The 17418-nt window shown below is 41.4% G+C and overlaps 1 protein-coding gene across 3 annotated transcripts; it reads right to left on the bottom strand.

Moving 5' to 3' along the window:
* Nucleotides 1-983: 983 nt before the first annotated feature.
* COCH (cochlin) lies at nucleotides 984-16438 on the bottom strand. 3 transcript variants are annotated; one of them, XM_046008905.1, is made up of 12 exons: nucleotides 16376-16438; nucleotides 15970-16026; nucleotides 15834-15881; nucleotides 13742-13898; nucleotides 12793-12926; nucleotides 12022-12084; nucleotides 10477-10521; nucleotides 10223-10370; nucleotides 6525-6628; nucleotides 5385-5611; nucleotides 4682-5198; nucleotides 984-1977 (listed from the first exon to the last, which is right to left on the bottom strand). In XM_046008905.1, exons 2-12 carry the CDS (start codon nucleotides 16001-16003, stop codon nucleotides 1802-1804), a joined length of 1653 nt encoding a protein of 550 aa, XP_045864861.1. In that variant the 5' UTR covers nucleotides 16004-16026; nucleotides 16376-16438; the 3' UTR covers nucleotides 984-1801. The 3 variants fall into 3 exon arrangements, with proteins under 3 accessions (XP_045864861.1, XP_045864863.1, XP_045864862.1); XM_046008907.1 differs by lacking the exon at nucleotides 12022-12084; XM_046008906.1 differs by lacking the exon at nucleotides 15834-15881.
* Nucleotides 16439-17418: the final 980 nt, after the last annotated feature.

Here is a 17418-nt window from a genome sequence, read left to right as displayed (position 1 = left end):
TCCCTTTTAGTTAATGCTTTATCTTGTTTACTGACAAAATAATTGATAGTAACTTTGATAGAGTGGTCATTGCTGCTCTTAGTGTTAAATTAGAGTTTTAGTTTCCCTGGTTACATCAGATGCCTCAGAACTTTGTCCTTTATAAAATTACCTTCTTTAAAAACTGCTTGTAATGTTTGGAAGCTGGATTTTCATTTAATTTTTCAAGGAGTGGTACTCTCAGCTAAGAATTTGTTTTCTGTTTATGGAGGGAAAAGGTTAAACCCATTTTTGCTTAATTAAATAAAAATTGTTACATGAGTCAATTCATCTTTGAGGCATTTTGTTAAGGGGCAGGCGCACTGTCTTCCCATACCCCATTTTGCCAAATTTTTAAGTAGTGTTAAAGGCAATTTCATTTCTGCCTTTTTGAATACATGGCCCTTTCATCCCTTTTATATGACCTATGAAATTGTTAGACTCCAAAGATTCAGAATTAATACATGGACTCCAGTAAATCAGTTAACACCTTTTTCAGGTCAACGTGTTAATTGTTTCAGATAAGGATCAGTGTATGTGTGAAGGGATATAGGGTGCATAGGTTGGATAAGGGAGAGGGCAGGTCCTCTCTGTAGAAAAGATAAGGCAGACTGGATGACACCTGTGTCTGAAGGGAGAACTCTTGGTGAGGTAATGATAGTTATATTAAGGTAATTTTGATCATTTTTCAAAAGCCAACTTTATAAGCATATATAAGTAAAAATAATGTTAATTACAAAATACACTTGTTGAACTAAGTAATCAAAAGCATCTCATGCTATTTAACTTGGTAGTGACTATGTATAATGCCTCGAACAGGAGACATTCAATAAATAATTGAATAAATGTAACAGTTTTAAGAAAAAATTCAGAATTGGTCTTTCTGCATAAAATAGTGAATGTAGGATTTTTTACCATATCCCAGGGATAGATACTTGGAATAATAAAAGTAAAGCAGCGTAGAATAATAGTCACTAATAGTTTTATTGCTTAAATAGTCAAACTACAATAGTTTTTCCTGCAGTCCTTTTTTTAATATGTGCTTTCCCTCAATGCCAAATGTTTACAAGTATAAATAGTAAATAAAAATTTACCAACTTAGCTTTTTTTAAAGTACATGGATGACTTTCAGTGTATAAGCCAAATAAATCAAGACACATATAAAATTAAGGATATAAATAGAAAAATACCAGGCAATCCTCCTATCTTGTTCAGTGTGATATTTCCATTATGTTATTAGGAAAATACACTACATAAGAAACTTCAGACCTAATTCCCTTCCATTTCATTCATAATAAAAACTTTTTAGTATGAAGTAACAAATATGGTTGATTAGTTTTTAAGACAACATCTATTGGGGCAAAATAACATTTGAACTGAGTTAACTCTAAGTTTCGTTTTCCTTACAGATTTAATGCAGAATGATTAGAGAAGGAATGTTGCTTTTGTTCTGAGTATCATTCTTTTATTGAGCTATGGAATTTGCATTTCTATACATTTAATATGCCTTTTGGAATTCTTAAGATTTGGATGCACAGTATCTCCTCTTTCCTGAGTTTCTAAGGGTCATGATTATGAAGCCTAGGCAGAGTGCTGAACAATTCTAAATTGTCATTAAAAGCTTTAAATGAATGCTTATGTGCTTAAAACAGCTGTTGGCATTTTTAATATAGTAGTTTTGTATCTGATCCTATTATGCTATATAGTATTTTGGTATTATGAGAAAATGACTTATACATTATGTCCTCTTAAACTTTTTCTTTCAGTTGTCAAAATGACACCATTATTGCTGGGATTCCAAGAAATCTCTACAAATGCCTCTGATAACATCAGAAACAATTGGTTCTAATCCTGTGAACTCTCTTGTGAAGAAAGCATGTGACTCCTTTGGTTTAGAGGCCATATCTTTCAGGTCATCCAAAGGTGCCCAAGCCACACCAACAGAGAAGATGGTGATACCTACAATGAAAATATTTTTAAGTGAATTAAAGCAAAGTTCCAGCTTATATATAAAATCAGATGTAAATATTTTTTCATGAATTAATAAATAGTTGTAGCAAAAACTCTCCAGTAATGTCTGAAGAACTGAATCTCCTTCACCAAATGGTTAGGTAGGTTTTAACGTCATTATAATGAGAATGACTAAACAGTTGAATCAAAACAAGCTCTGCCATCAGTATAAATTAGCACATTAACAGATAAATCACATGATCACTGACAAATATTTGGTAAACTGATTAATATCTTTAAAAAAAAACCTATACTGGGGCGCCTGGGTGGCTCAGTGGGTTAAAGCCTCTGCCTTCGGCTCAGGTAGTGATCTCAGGGTCCTGGGATCGAGCCCTGCATGGGGCTCTCTGCCTACTTGTGATCTGTCAATAAATAAATAAAATCTTTTAAAAAACAACAACAACAAACCTATACTAACACATTTAGTGAAATGGAAAACTTCCTGAGATTGGCATGAGAATGGGCTGCTTGCCATCATCACTCCAATTAATCATTTTACTGGAGTCCAAGCCAATGTGACAGCATGAAAGAATGACACAAAATTTGGGATATGTAAATGGAAGTTTTCTAAGGCTGTTGCATTGCCAGGGATGGCGACCAGCCTCTGTGAATATGAATATTGAAAATTTTCTTGCATTTTGATGCATATGTTACATTGGCAAACTGACCTGTAGTCCGAAATTTGACCAAAGCACAGATGTGATAAAAATAGCCAAAAGAGCAAGGTCTGGGAACTGGAATAATTTCTTCTAGTTAGGCATTGAGGCGTAACTTCTGCATTCCCTTGTACTACTAGAAGGCTTTTACTCTGACCACATTTTGGCTAGGGTGATTACTACCTCAGTTTGATTCACCTCAATCCCAAGTGCAGTATTTGTTCACCATCTTTCTTTTGGGTGAAATTCCCTATAATGTTTTGAGAGTTTTTGAAAAATCTGCTCATCTATCTAAGACTTCATCCCTCTTCTAGTATTCAGTGCCAAGAGTTGTGAATACTTAAGATATAGTTCAGGTTTAGTATATGTAAAAGCTCCTTAAAACTATTTATTATCCCTGGTTAATACTCCTTTGGCAAAAAAAAAGAAAGAAAAAAAAGTAAAAAAAAAATTCTCCCCTCAGGTTTCCTCACTTGTAGATTGAATTCAAGCTCAAATTGGTTAGCTTGGACCCAAGGTACAGCTTGAAAAAAAAAAAAGTTATGACCTAGCCCTGAAGGCCTACCCTGTATTCTGGGTTTTGTTAACTTTGTAACTTTGACTTCACTATCACTAAAGGATAATTATCATGAAAATGGTTTGGCCCAACCTCCTGAAGTTCAACTAATTACATAGGGAAAATATATTTCAATTAATCCAGTTCACGTAATTTAGCCTGAATCCAAGCCTATTAACCATAAGTTATTTCAGTAAACTACATTTTTAAACATTTATGAGAGAATGCATGCGCGTACATGTGCAAGTCGGGAGAAGGACAGAGGGAGAGAAACCCTCAAGCAGACTCCCTATGGAGTGCTGAGCTCCATGTGGGACTTGATCCCACAACCGTGAGATCATGACCTGACGTGAAAGCAGGAGTTGCAAGCTCAGAAGACTGAGCCACCCAGGTGCCCCTGTAAGCTACGTTTTTAAGGAGTGTGATAGCAAACACGCCTTTTGATCTGGGTTAGATGTATAATGTACATGATGTATAAAATAAGCCAGATGTATAAAAATAAACCAATGTATAGGTTAAATTCCATGGATCAGTTCTCTACCCACTAAAAAACAGTATTCCATCAATATATAAGTACATTAACATGCTAATATATGAAAGGAAAAAGGTTAATTTATTAGAAGTTAAATAGGGAAAAGGATGTATGTAAGACTATAGAAAATTGCAAGGCTGCTAATGCGCCTCTCTCAAGTTAGCGTTTTTGTTTTTTAAGTATTATTGGACTGCAATCACTCAGTTTTATCCCAGGAAAGGAGATGCCAGCGTTTTGTTGCCCTATTTGATCTCAGCAACACATTATGCTAATGTTTTCAGGAATGAGGGGCCTTTGCCAAGTAATATTAAGGTTGGGGTTAAGGGAAAAAGAAGGCCTTTTCATACCCTTTTATAACATCAGAGTGTGTTTTTATTATTTCAAGAAGAAAAAGACACTAAAAAGGAAGTTTAGATGGAATAGAATTAAAGTCTACTGCTGACCTTATCTTAGAAAACTCATGCCAGACTCAAAATTACTAAAGAAAAAAAAAAAGATAAAACATCAAATGGATTCATGGTAAATTATAAATGGTGATTTTGCAGGCATATATTCCAAGTTTGAGCCAAACATAAGACCCTGTAACATGTTTCCTTGACATGGTTCTCCTGGGCATTCTCCCAACAATACAGATCTTAGGAATATGGACTCAGCCCACTGCCTGGGTTTGAATACTGGCCTCACCACTTGCTAGCTGTGTGGTTTCGAGGAAATTTCTTTCCTTATCCATAGAATGAGATTCATCTGGCTGGTTTGATAGTTAAATCAGTTAATACTGGGTAAAGCTCTTAGAACAGTGACTGCCATAATGTAGGTGTTTGTTCAATAAAACAAATGGTTAAATTTATATTTATAAAACTCACTGAATGCCTCAGGTCCCCACCCCCAGAAGAAGGACAAGAACCTTACCTGCATCGTGTGCAGCAGCAGCAGGGCCTCGAACATCATCATAGGACTGGCCATCTGTGACAATTACCAGGAAGTTCTTGTTGGGGCTGTCCCTCACGGGACCAAACACATTCCTAACAGTGAAGGAGATAGCTTCGCCTGTAGCTGTCCCACCACTCATGTAGCGAATGTTCCTGATAACAGCTAGGATATTCTCTTTGGTGCTATAATCAGTGAAACTGAACTCTGTGCGCTGATCATAGGTGAACTGTACAGCAGCTATCTTGGCACCAATGTCTGAGATTTCAAAAGTCTTGGCTATGTTGGAAACAAACTCAAGCATGAGGCGAAAATTACTGTCTCCAACACTGCTGGAGCCATCAATTAGAAAGGCAATGTTCACCGAGTTGTAACAGGTCTTGCTACACATCATTTGCTCATGAGTGCAGAGCTTCTGTACCAGAGGCTTTACATATTTCGTGGTGCCAAACCAGTTAGGCATGTGGTAAGAGAAGAAGCCATTATTCCGACAGACAGCCTAAATGAGGGAGACAGAAAAGGGATCCAAAGTTGTTTCTTTAAAATTATGGAAACATTAAAACAGTTGTAAAAAACATTCTGTCTTGACCGTTCAAAGTTAATTCAGATAAGGGCCAATCAGCACTGTGGCTCGAGGCCCAAAATTAAATCACGACCATAACAGAAGACACCCTCACCTCCGTACCTTGTCAACAAATGCCACATCCTGAACCATGCCCAGTTCTTCAGGGATAGGCTTGGCCACAGAAACTATAAATACATTGACACCGAACTCTCTGGCCACGATGCCTGCTTCCTCAATGTCATCAGAAGGCCAGCCATCGATAAATACCACCACCACTTTGGGGATCCCTTTTCTTACTCCAGTGTCTGCTGTGAAGAATTTCTGGGCGGTATGCTTCAGGGCTTTTCCTAGGTTTGAAAAAGAAGCAGACTGGAGCAGCACCACTGCTCAAAATGACATTTCTGTTTCCCTGTACCAACTTGATGCCACCAAAGTTTAAGATTTTAACTTACACAGAACTTGTCTATAATCTATAATAGATGGGAAAGTTTAATTATCCATCGGCCTTATTTACTTTGTCTTCACAACCCACGTTACTTCCCCCATCACCTCCTAAAGCCTCATGTTTCCTTACTGTACATCAGTCACCAGTCAGAAACAAAACTGACTCCACTCCTGTAATTCTGCTCTCTAGCCCCTTACTGACTAGTACCACTAAAGACTAAGAACAAGAAATGTTCCTTCAAAGTATCTGTAGTGCTACTCCAGTTCTTTCTACCCATCTCCACTTGTTAAATCATCTGCTGATCTTTGCTTCTTTTTAACATGCTGAACAGTGGCTACCTGTTCTATCCAATATAAGAATAATAAAGCACAATACTTTTTTGTGTTTTATTTACTTATTTTTTAAATTTATTTGACAAAGAGAGAGAGAGAGAGAGATCACAAATAGGCAGTGAGGCAGGCGGTGGGGAGGGGAGGAGGAGCAGGGTCACCGCAGAGCAGAGAGCCCAATGTGGGGCTCGATCCCAGGACCCTGGGATCATGACCCGAGTGAGCCAAAGGCAGAGGCTTAACCCACTGAGCCACCCAGGTGCCCCCTTTTTTGTGTTTTAAACAAGCAATATTACTTAGTCCTTTGGCATATTTTCCATTACAAATTGAGTATCTTAGATGATCAAGTACAAACCTAGCCAAGATTTCAGTGTCAAGAGGAAAAGTTTCACATCTGCTTCTATAAAACAGCCTAAAACTGTTTTACATGTCCAACCACTCATAACCCTCTCTTGTGTTGCATCCCAGGTGCCAAAGTCTACTTACCTGTATTGGAATTACCCCCTCTGAAACCTACTTCCTTTATGGCAAACAAAACATCTTTGGCTGATGTAAAGTTTTTCAAGTAAAATTCTATTTTGGGATGTTCACTAAGTGGAAAAAATGAAAAAAAATGTTATCTAGGGAGAACTGAGAAGGTAAATCAAGTAATATTATATACCTTTAAAAAAAAGTCTTTGAATTGGACAATGCCTAAGTTTCTTGCTCAATCCCATAGTATATAGTCAGTTAAGGAATTGCATCCTTACTTGACTTTTAAGGCATCTTGCAGAATTGTAACAAAAACCATTGCTACCTTGAGGGTTTATTTTATTCTGGGTAATATGCTATATACATGTAACATGTATCAGCTCACTTCATCATAACTCTACAAGGTAGAAATGATTATCCCTATTATATAAATGATGAAACTGAGGCTCAGAACATTTAGGTAACTTGCCCAACAAAACACAGCTGCACTTGAAATTCAGGTTTGTGTGGCACCAGAGTTCATGCCTAACCTATATGGGGCCCCTGAAACGAGGCCTGGCTCAGAGCACTGGACTTAATGGAAATCTGCAGAGCTGGGCAGCACAGAGTTGGAAGGTGGCTGGGTGTGAGGTTAGGTCTGTTCCAGTGGGAGACCCTGGAAGCACTCAACAGAGTGGGTCTATTAAATACTCCAGTTTTTGGTCACAAGAGGCAATTTCAAGGACACTGGGACCAACATTTTAAAAATGAGAAGGTATAAGAAAAAAATGTGAAGGATTACAATATGGAATTTTTGTTATAATAAATGATATTGACATTACCAATCTTAATGTATATTATAGGATTTGGGATTTTCCATATTTAATAGTAGACGGATTTCAGCTCACTTTCTTTTTTTTTTTAAAGATTTTATTTATTTATTTGACAGAGATCACAAGTAGGCAGAGAGGCAGGCAGAGAGAGAGGAGGAAGCAGGCTCCCTGCCAAACAGAGAGCCCAATGTGGGACTTGATCCCAAGATCCTGAGATCATGACCTGAGCTGAAGGCAGAGGCTTAACCCACTGAGCCACCCAGGCACCCCAGTTCACTCTTTTCTCATTTTTTTTTTTTATTTTTTCAGCTCACTTTTACCACTACTCTGTGTTCATTAGAGACCATGGTGAATAAAAACAGTTAAAAGCACCATTTTTTGTGTTTAGTTTTTGGGTAAGTTAGTATTTAAGTATAAAATTTTAAGATCTTAGTATTATCAATCGTCATTAAGTCAAGAGTTTTGAGACATAAATATAGCACTGGTTGTATTTCTGTATATCTGGCGAAATGCTGGGTCACAAAACCAGATATTATGGGTTGATAACATTTTCACTTTAATGGTCACTTTTCAAATATCCAAATTTTGATTTATGAGATTTAGTCTTATTTTTGCATCCTTAATGATATATTCTGTTATTTTGCTTAAATATAAACTCTTGACATGGGTTATTCTGATGTTCTTCCTAAAGTAGAAAAACTATTAACCAAGGAGTTTACAGAGAAGCTAATTCTTTGTTTGAGTCTAAAGATAGTGTAACTTTCATCTTGAAAAAGATTTGGATAGAATCACAAAGAAAAAATTAAGAAGAAAAGTACTGAGGAGAATTTGCCTCCTGCGATGTTAAAGAGTACAATAAAGCTACAGTAATCAAAGCATTGTGGAAAAGATGTGAAATTAGCTTATAGATCAAGGAAACTGACTTGCCTAAACTTGTATATAAAATTGATATTTCAAATCAATGGAATAAGAAGCTCATTTGTTTAAAGGTGTGGGACAAATGGTTAAATTATGTAGAAAACAAAGTTAAATTCTCATACCAAAAAAAAAAAAAAACTATCTAAATTAAGAATCAGTTGTAAAAAAAATAACATAAGAATGAAATAGAAATTAATATTTGTAGTACTGGTGCTACCTTCTTCCATAATACTGATAGTGGTTTAAACTGGATCAACTTTCTAGAAAGCAATTTAACTTTGTATCAGAAGCCTTAAAAATGTCAGAACTCTTTGACCCAATTTCACTTTCAGGAATCTAGTCTACTGAAGTAATCAAGGATGGCACAGGATCACATAAGGATGTTAATGATAATGTAATGTCTAACAGTGAAAATGGTTAAACAAATAATTATGCAAAGGAACACTACAAAACTTTTTTTTTCCTTTTGAGAGTGAGTGTGTGAGTGGGGATAGGTGGAGGGAGGAGGGGGTAGAGGGAGAGAATCTTAAGCAGACCCCACAGCCAGCACAGAGCCCACACAGGGCTGGATCTCACAATCCTGAGATCATGACCTGAGCCAAAATTGAGTGTCAGATGGTTAACCAACTGAGCCACCCAGGCATCCCAAACCATTTTTTGAAGAGTAGTTGTGATCTGGTAAAATGCTTAAAATATTAAGAGATGAAAAAAACAGGACACAAGACATTTTTATAGTTGGAGCTTTTGAAAAAGCAACATGCACATGTAGGAGGGATGGGGGGTAGGCAAAATGGGTGAAGAAGAGTGGGAGTTGCAGGCTTCCAGTTATGAAATGAGTAAGTCAGGAGAATAAAAGCTACAGCACAGGGCGCCTGGGTGGCTCAGTGGGTTAAGCTGCTGCCTTCAGCTCAGGTCATGATCTCAGGGTCCTGGGATCGAGTCCCACATCGGGCTCTCTGCTCAGCGGGGAGCCTGCTTCCCATCCTCTCTCTCTGCCTGCCTCTCTTGTGATTTCTCTCTGTCAAATAAATAAATAAAAATTAAAAAAAATAAAAAAAAATATAAAAAAAAAGCTACAGCACAAGAAATGTAGTCAGTGGTATTTTAATAGCATCCTACGGAGACAGATGGTAGCTACACTTACAGTAAGCACAGTGTAACATAAAAGAAGTTGAATCACTATGTTGCACACCTGAATCTAATGTTAACATTGTGTGTCAACTATACTTCAGTTATTCACACATGCCCATGCGTGTATAAACAAATTTTCTTAAAATACTGAAAGGTGGGTGCCTGGGTGGCTCACTCAGTTAAACGTTTGCCTTTGGCTTGGGTCATGGTTCCTGGGATGGATCTCTGCTCAATGGGGAATCTGCTTCTCCTTCTCCCCCTGCCATCCCCTCAGCTCACGTTCTCTCTAATAAATAAATAAATAAAATCTTTTTTAAAAAAAATAAAGGATACAAAACATTTTATAGTGATTATCTCTGAGGGGCATACTTGGGAAATTGGTTTTCTTTGTGCTTTATATGTTTTTGAAGCTTTCTATAGTGACCATATTATAATCCTAAAAGCTATAGATCTTATTTTTAAATGAGCAAAACTAAAAAGATGGAATTCAGATCTTCAAGGAACTATGGAAAATGTTTACAAGAATGACAGAGTAGGGAGGAAGAATAAACCTGTCACTTCTTCCTTCAGCAAAGAGGAACTGGGAATTGAGCAGAGCGTATGTGCAGACGTAATTTGTATGAGCAACAAAACCCTTTAGTTTACCTTCTGGTCCTCAAATAGCATATGATTCTCAATCTGTTATTCCAAAAAGGAAGCACTTAGACCTATCTAGTCTGCTTAGCAGTCCTAAATCCTGTATTTACAGTTTGGGAATCAGATTGTCTACAACTCATTGAACCAAAATGCATGTATCCATTAAAGGAATTCATCTGTTATCATCAAATCTCCACATTTTAACAAGATTGGTACCTGGCTTGAACAAGGCCCACGTGTGGTCCCTCTGTTCCAATTCCCAACATTAGAGCCACTTTGCCAACAAAATTCTTCTGTAGATTAAATCGGCGCTGCCCAATATTAAAACTTCCATCAATCAGAAATGCAATGTCTGCTTTGCAGTCTGTGAATACCCAAACAAGTCTTTCTGTTAGCAGTTTCAAGAGGAGAGATGGAGGGAGGAAGGGACAATGAATGTTACTTTCCCAAATGGATATCTGGACTCTTACCTTTATTGCCAGTTTTCTTCTCAGGTGTTTTCTTTAGTCGTTTCCCTGAAACAAAGGAAGCACTTGGCATTAGTAAAAGGAAGACATTTTCATAGCAAGAAGCCCACATGGGTAAAAGCTCCTAACAAGAAGTGTCAATCTTAAAAATACTTGTTTTTAAAAAGTAAATTCCTTAAAAAATTAATTTTCTCACGGTTTTCTGGGCTGGGAAAACAATGCCCCAACAAAGAAACAAGTCAGAACTGTTGTAGGCCTATATATTTAATATGCCACTAATTCAGGAATTGATCTCTCAAACCTACAGTGGAGGCAGGACTGGATACTCAACAGCTAGATTCTAATGTTCTTAATTTATTTGATTTTAGAACTTCCACAGTCTTGGGGTGCCTGGGTTGCTCAGTCAGTTAAGTGTCTGCCTTTGGCTCGGGTCATGATCTTAGGGTCCTGGGATCGAGTCCTACTTCAAGTTCCCTGCTAAGTGGGGAACCTAATTCTCCCTCTGCCTCTCCCCCAACTTGGGCACTCTCTCTCTCTTTCTCTCTCTCTCACTCTCTTTCTCAAATAAATAAATAAAACCTTCAAAAAAAATGAATAAACCGCCAAAGTCTGAAGAAATGATATCCCTGACAGTTTGTTAAAAATTGGACCTACACTGGGGCGCCTGGGTGGCTCAGTGGGTTAAGGTCTCTGTCTTTGGCTCAGGTCATGATCTCAGGGTCCTGGGATCAAGCCCCGCATCGGGCTCTCTGCTCAGCAGGGAGCCTGCTTCCTCCTCCCTCTCTGCCTGCCTCTCTGCCTACTTGTGATCTCTGTTAAATAAATAAAATATTTTTAAAAAATTGGACCTACACTAATTCCTTTTTGCATGTGGCAAATGGAACTAGGAAGTTCATGGTACTTTTACTTTGTCCAGTGTGTAGGCATGGGTTTATCAGATCAGAAATAGTAGGACTTCAAGAGAACGTTTGGTAGCAGACTTTGTAATTGAAAATAGAAGGATAAGAATTTGAAATATTAAATTAAATGTTTCTTTATGTAACATACCAGTAAACATTTTTTTTTTTTTAATTTTTAAAGGTTTATCTATTTGAGGGCACCTGGGTGGCTCTGTCAGTTATACATCTGCCTTTGGCTCAGGTCATGATCTCGGGGTTCTGGGACTGAGCCTTGTGCTGGGTTCTCTGCTCAGCAGGGAGAAACTCTGCCGCTACCCCTGCTCGTGCCCTCTCTCTTTCAAATAAATAAAATCTTTTTTTTCTTTTTTTAGTCTTAAGGTTTGAGAAAGAGAGAGAGCATGAGCAGGGGGAGAGGGAGAGAGAGAAGCAGACTCCCTGCTGAGCATAAAGCCCAATGTGGGGCTCAGTCCCAGGACCCCGAGCTCATGACCAGAGCCGAGGTCAGAAGCTTAACCGACTGAGCTACGCAGGCTCCCCGTCTTGTGTTTAGTATCATTTTCCTTTAAAAGGAAAGCTATCAACAACACATTTATTTTGAATTTCCAAATGTTGTGTCAGGCGACTAGGAGATAGCTTCCATATTTCATACCTGTAGGTGGACGTGCTGTGGACACTGCTTCTCCTGTGGCTTCCTGGGTACCACCTTTTCCTTCTGTTAAAATAAAGAGAAGACTATTTTTTTCCCTTCCTTCTTTACCATCAAAGCATAATGAATCTAATTTAGGGTCCTACAGGGTGATAAATGTAATTGAGTGATGGCAATTGTATGAGTACTTGTTTCATGCTAGTTTGACCAAAATGGGTTTTTATCTATTAAATCATATTTTAAAAGGATCACCAAAAATGAATTCACATTCATTTTCACTCATGAGTGTTTTTATTTAGTGTTACTTGGAAAATGTCAGGGCATTCTGATTGCAGACAATGCAAGTTTCTTTTTCTTCTTTCCTTCTCTCTCTCTCTTTTTTCAAAATAGGCTCTATACCCAGCATGGAGCCCAACATGGGGCTTGAACTTAAGACCCTAAGGTCAGGACCCTGAGATCAGGACCCAAGCTGAAATCAAGAGTCAGATGCTTAACTGACTGAGTCACCCAGACACTACAGACAATGCAAACTTCTAACTACAGTCTTCTAACAGCAAGATTATTTTTCCCCCATTCAGCCAGGTTTAGCTTGAGTGGGTCTTTGCCTGTCCAGTCCCCTGACTCTAACCCAATTGTTGACTCCTCCAAGTCTTGATTGCAGACTTTTCCATTAGAGTCAAAGAGATTGGATAAAGAAAAACAGAAAACTTTTTTTTGGGGGGGGGGGGTGAAGCACTATTCATACAAAAGTAAGAATAATGTAATTGTACCTACTTGTCACTGTGAAAGAAGCAGACCATCTGGAAAGTGTTTGAGACTGAATGCCATTGGCAGCTACTGAGGAATAGTTTTCTCGACCTGGTAGGCTATATATTCGCACAGGTCCCCCTGAAATGCTGATTACTCCCCTGTAACACAGAAAAGCAGCTGATATTCTACCCACACTTTTTTAGGGGTATCTGGCTGACTTCTAGTGTCATGTTACATCTATTGTTCTGATTAATCGAGAAAATAGTTCATCGGGGAAGATACATGAGGATGCTGCCAGCCTTTTGAAAAAGTTGCTTACACAGGTATAAAATAGGCCTGGGAGAAATAGTTTTGTGCTGTCATACTTCTTAAATGTTGATAGGAACATACCTGTGGGATCATGTTCCCTACAGCTCAGAGATTCAGAGTTAACAGAACCAAATAATTTTCTTAGTTTTCTAAGATACTTTCTATGTCCTTGGACTTCATTTAAAAAAAAAAAAAGTCTTGCAGGATAGCAGAGTGGGTGGTGAATATGGGCTCTGGAGGCAGCCTGGGCTTTCAGTTCTAGCTTGGGCACTTGCTAACAGTGGCAAGATGGTTGGAAACTCTGAGTTCAGTTTCCTCATCTATAAATGGAATGAAATTGTATCTACTCCTACAGTTGTAGATGTCATGGAAATTAAAACAATGTCTAGCACATAACAAAAATTCACTAATATATTACATGATTAGGCATGCTCTAAAATCACAGGGATCTAGCTATCAAGAAATAATACAATTTGCCTTTAGTCAGAAAGCTTCCTTTGTGTAGCTGGTGCTTCAAGGATATCCATGAAAACCTTAAAAATGTATCCATCTTCTGTGACCAATACTGACACCAAACGAAGGAAGGTGGGGGTGTCCATTTGGCTAAAGAGGGAAGGGATGTTATCATACTTGGATTCCTCTCCCCTTGCATGTTTCAGCTTACCTGTGGACAGCTGCACCACATATGCTTGATACGGACGCATATACTATGTTCCCAAACACGGAAAATTCCTCAAGAGCACAGCCCCCTGGGCAAAGGACATCTGCTTTCTCTTTCCTGATGTCCAGGCCTCGGGTAAAGCACGTGATAGCAATGGGAACTGAAAAGAAAGGAGGGAATGTGATGACATTATTAATTCATTTTAGAAAAATAAAAATCTCAATTACTATGGACACAGTTCCTGAGGTAAAGATATTAAATCTGGCCTGAGCCTTGAGGAACATTTTCTTTCTTTCTTTCATTTTTTTTAAGTAGCCTCCACACCCAGCGTGCAGCCCAATGTAGGGCCTGAACGCACAATCCTGAGGTAACCCCCTGAGCTGAGATCAAGAGTCCCACCCTTAACCAACTAAACCACCCAGGCACCCCAATAAGAAGCATTTTCATAGACAAACCTGTCATACGCAAACCTCTCTAGGTCCCATCCTTTGCCTCAAGGATCAGTTATACCAGTTTTTCTCCAAATGCAGTGCCTTAAAATTATATCTTAATTTAAGGAAGCCAGTAAACAGATGTTTCCCTTTACAGAATGTCATTTAGCTCAATCACTCATATTACAGATGCAGAAATTAAAGCGATGGGGTTAATTTGCCCTAGGTCACACTGCCCAACTCCTGCAGGACAAGAAACAGGGAATTTAGTCTCTATGAAATGAAGCATTTTTATCTGAATGCAACCTGCTTATTTCTGCTCCAAATCAGTCCCAAGAGATTTATCAGGCAGTGAATGCATTTTTGAAACAGCATTAATACTCTCAATTTTTACATACCAACCTAAACTAATAAGGAATTGAAGTTCTTACTACAAAAGACATTAGGTAGACAGTCATTGGCAGCATGTAACAATGTAATATGTTAACTCATCAATTTACAATAAATATTGAGACTAATGTTATCAAATGCTATTCTCCAAGCATAAGAAAGTGTGGTTATCCAAAACTTTTTGAAACAGATATTAATAAAAAAAAAAAAACAACAAGCACATTCTTTTTTCAAGATGGGGTAATACTGTCCGGTCATGACCATTTGAGTAGCCTGCCTCTACCAATGACCCTTTTCTACTAGATTTGTTGAGCAACACCCTCAACTGTACTTGTCTTTGTAAGGGAAGACAGAATGCCAGGTACAGTGCTGATTCCTTAGCTCTGAAACACTCTAGATTGCTGGGGAAGTTAAAATCTTTACCAAAAACAGTAGACTCATACCCGTGAGCCTTACACATTTGATCAAACAGCCTTAACCCTTCCTCTCACTTTCCATGTCATCAGAGGTTCTGCCTTTAGCTGCCAACACTGACTTGAGAGAGAGAGGATGGGGGTGTGGGGGGGGGGGCGGGAGGGGGTGCTGAAAACAGCCCAGTGCAATGCTTACCCTCATTTCTCCTTTCAAGGAGAACAGAATAGATTTTGTAAGAGTTTGCCTTTTATAATATAGAAAACACACACGCCCATATTCAGACTTTTACACGTGGAACAAACTGTTTTTAGACTCTCTCCAATATGAAACGGGCCTACAAATAGGGGTTACTCCTAGAAACCAGGGGTTCCAGCGAGGTGGGACAAAGATGTAAGCATCTCTCTCTGTCTCTGTCAGCTCTGACAGTGTGAATTTGGGTCTGGGAGGCTTCTCCCTGTCCTCAAACGCCGGGGACAACCTGAAACTAGGTGCCTCTCGGTGGGACTCAACGAATACTCCCCTGCCTTGAACTTTCCATGCCGATGCTCGGCTTGCCGGCTGCCTCCCGCGGTGTGAGTGTGGGTTCGGGGACGCTTGCTTCTCCACGCCTTGGGAAGAGCGTCCCCATCGGACACCAGGGGCCCCCTCGCGTTGGAGAAATGGGTAAGCCGGAGCAGATACGCTGTGGGTAAGGATGTGTGTGCGCCAGGCAGCCGCTGCAACCTTGGCGCCCTCCAGCTTTGGTCCCTGGGGCCAAGATCTAGGGGCTCGGTCTGAGCGCGCTTCTACCTGCCGGCCCCTAACCCCTCCCACCGCCTGGACCGAGCCCTGCTTCCCCGACATGGGAACCCGCAACTCACCCGCTCCCTCGCTGCCCGCAGGTTCCGGCAGCAGCAGCAGACATACACCTGCGAAGAAAGGACAGCGCGAGGGCTGGCTCCAGCCTCCACCCCGCTTGGTGCGAAGGGAAGGAGGTGGGGAGGGACGGGTACCCACCGAGGCAGAGAACGGAGATCCAGGCTGCAGACATGGTAGTCGAGGGGCTGCTCGGACCTGGGAGACAGGAAGAATGCGAGGGAGGCTCCGGGGAACGGAGGCCCCTACTTCCCCACCACGCTACGCCCGCCACCCCTTTGGAGATTTCGCACCCCTCGGAACCCCAGGGGCGGTGGAAGGGAGGGAGGTGACCTAAGAGGCCGCTGCCCCGGAGCTAGCGCCTCTCTATCTGGAGGCGACGCTCTGGCTGCAAATCGAGCCAAACCCAGCATCGATGTGCAATCCCGGCCCGGGAGAGGGGGTGCGATATCAAGACAGAAAGAAACTGGGAACGACAGAGGAGAGACTCGGACAGGCAGGGGTCAGGGACCCGCACGTCCGCCGCCGGACGCCCAGGGCTCCGCACCTGAGTCGGAACCTCCCGGGTGCGCCTGAGTGCGGAAAGCGCTGCTCCCTTCGCCGCTATAAAGGCCGGGCCGCGCGCATGAGCACTGTGCGGGGGGCGCGCGAGGAGGGGGCTGGGAGACTGTCCCGCGGGGCTGGGCGGCGGCCGTCCAGCTCCGCCCTCACCCGCTCCGGGTCTCGGGTTGAGTCCCGCGCCGAGGCGCCTCCCCCGCGCAGCGCGGACCCCGGCCACCTGGACGCTGTGTCCGTCCCGAGGGGAGGCGCGAAGGCCCGGGTCAGAGGGTCGAGGCCCCCCGGGGGCCCGGCGTCAGGGGCGTCGGAGCGACTGTAGAACTGCGGCGGGACCCGGCGGCGGGACCCTGCCTGGGGACGAGCGGGGTGAGCCCGGGGTGCAGGGCGCCGGCCGCGCAGGCTTAGCTGCGCTCCGGGCCGGGCGGTTGCCCGACGTGCGCGGCCAGCCTCACTTGGGCTGGGGAAGGACGGTCCCGCGTGCACAGTTCCCGACGGCGGAGCTGCGGCCCTCGCGGGGAACCTGGCGCTGCTTCGGCCGAGGGGGCGCAGGGCCGCTTGTCCGCCCAGAGAGGCCTTGCGCCCCCGGAGAGCTACCAGCTCCACGCGGCCTCAGAACCAAACTTTACAACTTCGTGCTCTCATGGAAATGGAGTTCCTACTTGTAAATTAAAAGCAACCTGGGTTTTGCAAACGCGGGCCTGGTATTTTTAGAAACTCTGTCAACTGATTGGTTATTCTTTCGACCTTAGGATCCAGCCTTACGACTTGGTTTCTGCTGGAATCGGATTTTCCCCAGCGGGCTCCATTTACTATAATGGGTAAGGCCACGCTTCTGAGGTGACCCGGGCCCCTCACTGTATCTCCCTTTTCTTCCTTTCTAGATCAGGAAGGATTTATGCTTGATTGCTTTTCCAAATTCCCAGACCTGTGGTGATTACGCAGAATCGCTGATTTGCTCATGTGTCCTCCGTCATCCCGGTAACTTTTGACAGGTGGAAATGGGACTAAGAGCGGAATTCACATGGAGTGTGA

This window comes from Meles meles, chromosome 6, assembly GCF_922984935.1.
Source record: "Meles meles chromosome 6, mMelMel3.1 paternal haplotype, whole genome shotgun sequence".
Lineage (NCBI taxonomy): Eukaryota > Metazoa > Chordata > Mammalia > Carnivora > Mustelidae > Meles > Meles meles.
The sequence above is the reverse complement of the archived record's forward strand: the minus strand, read 5'-3'. Positions and strand labels throughout refer to the sequence as shown.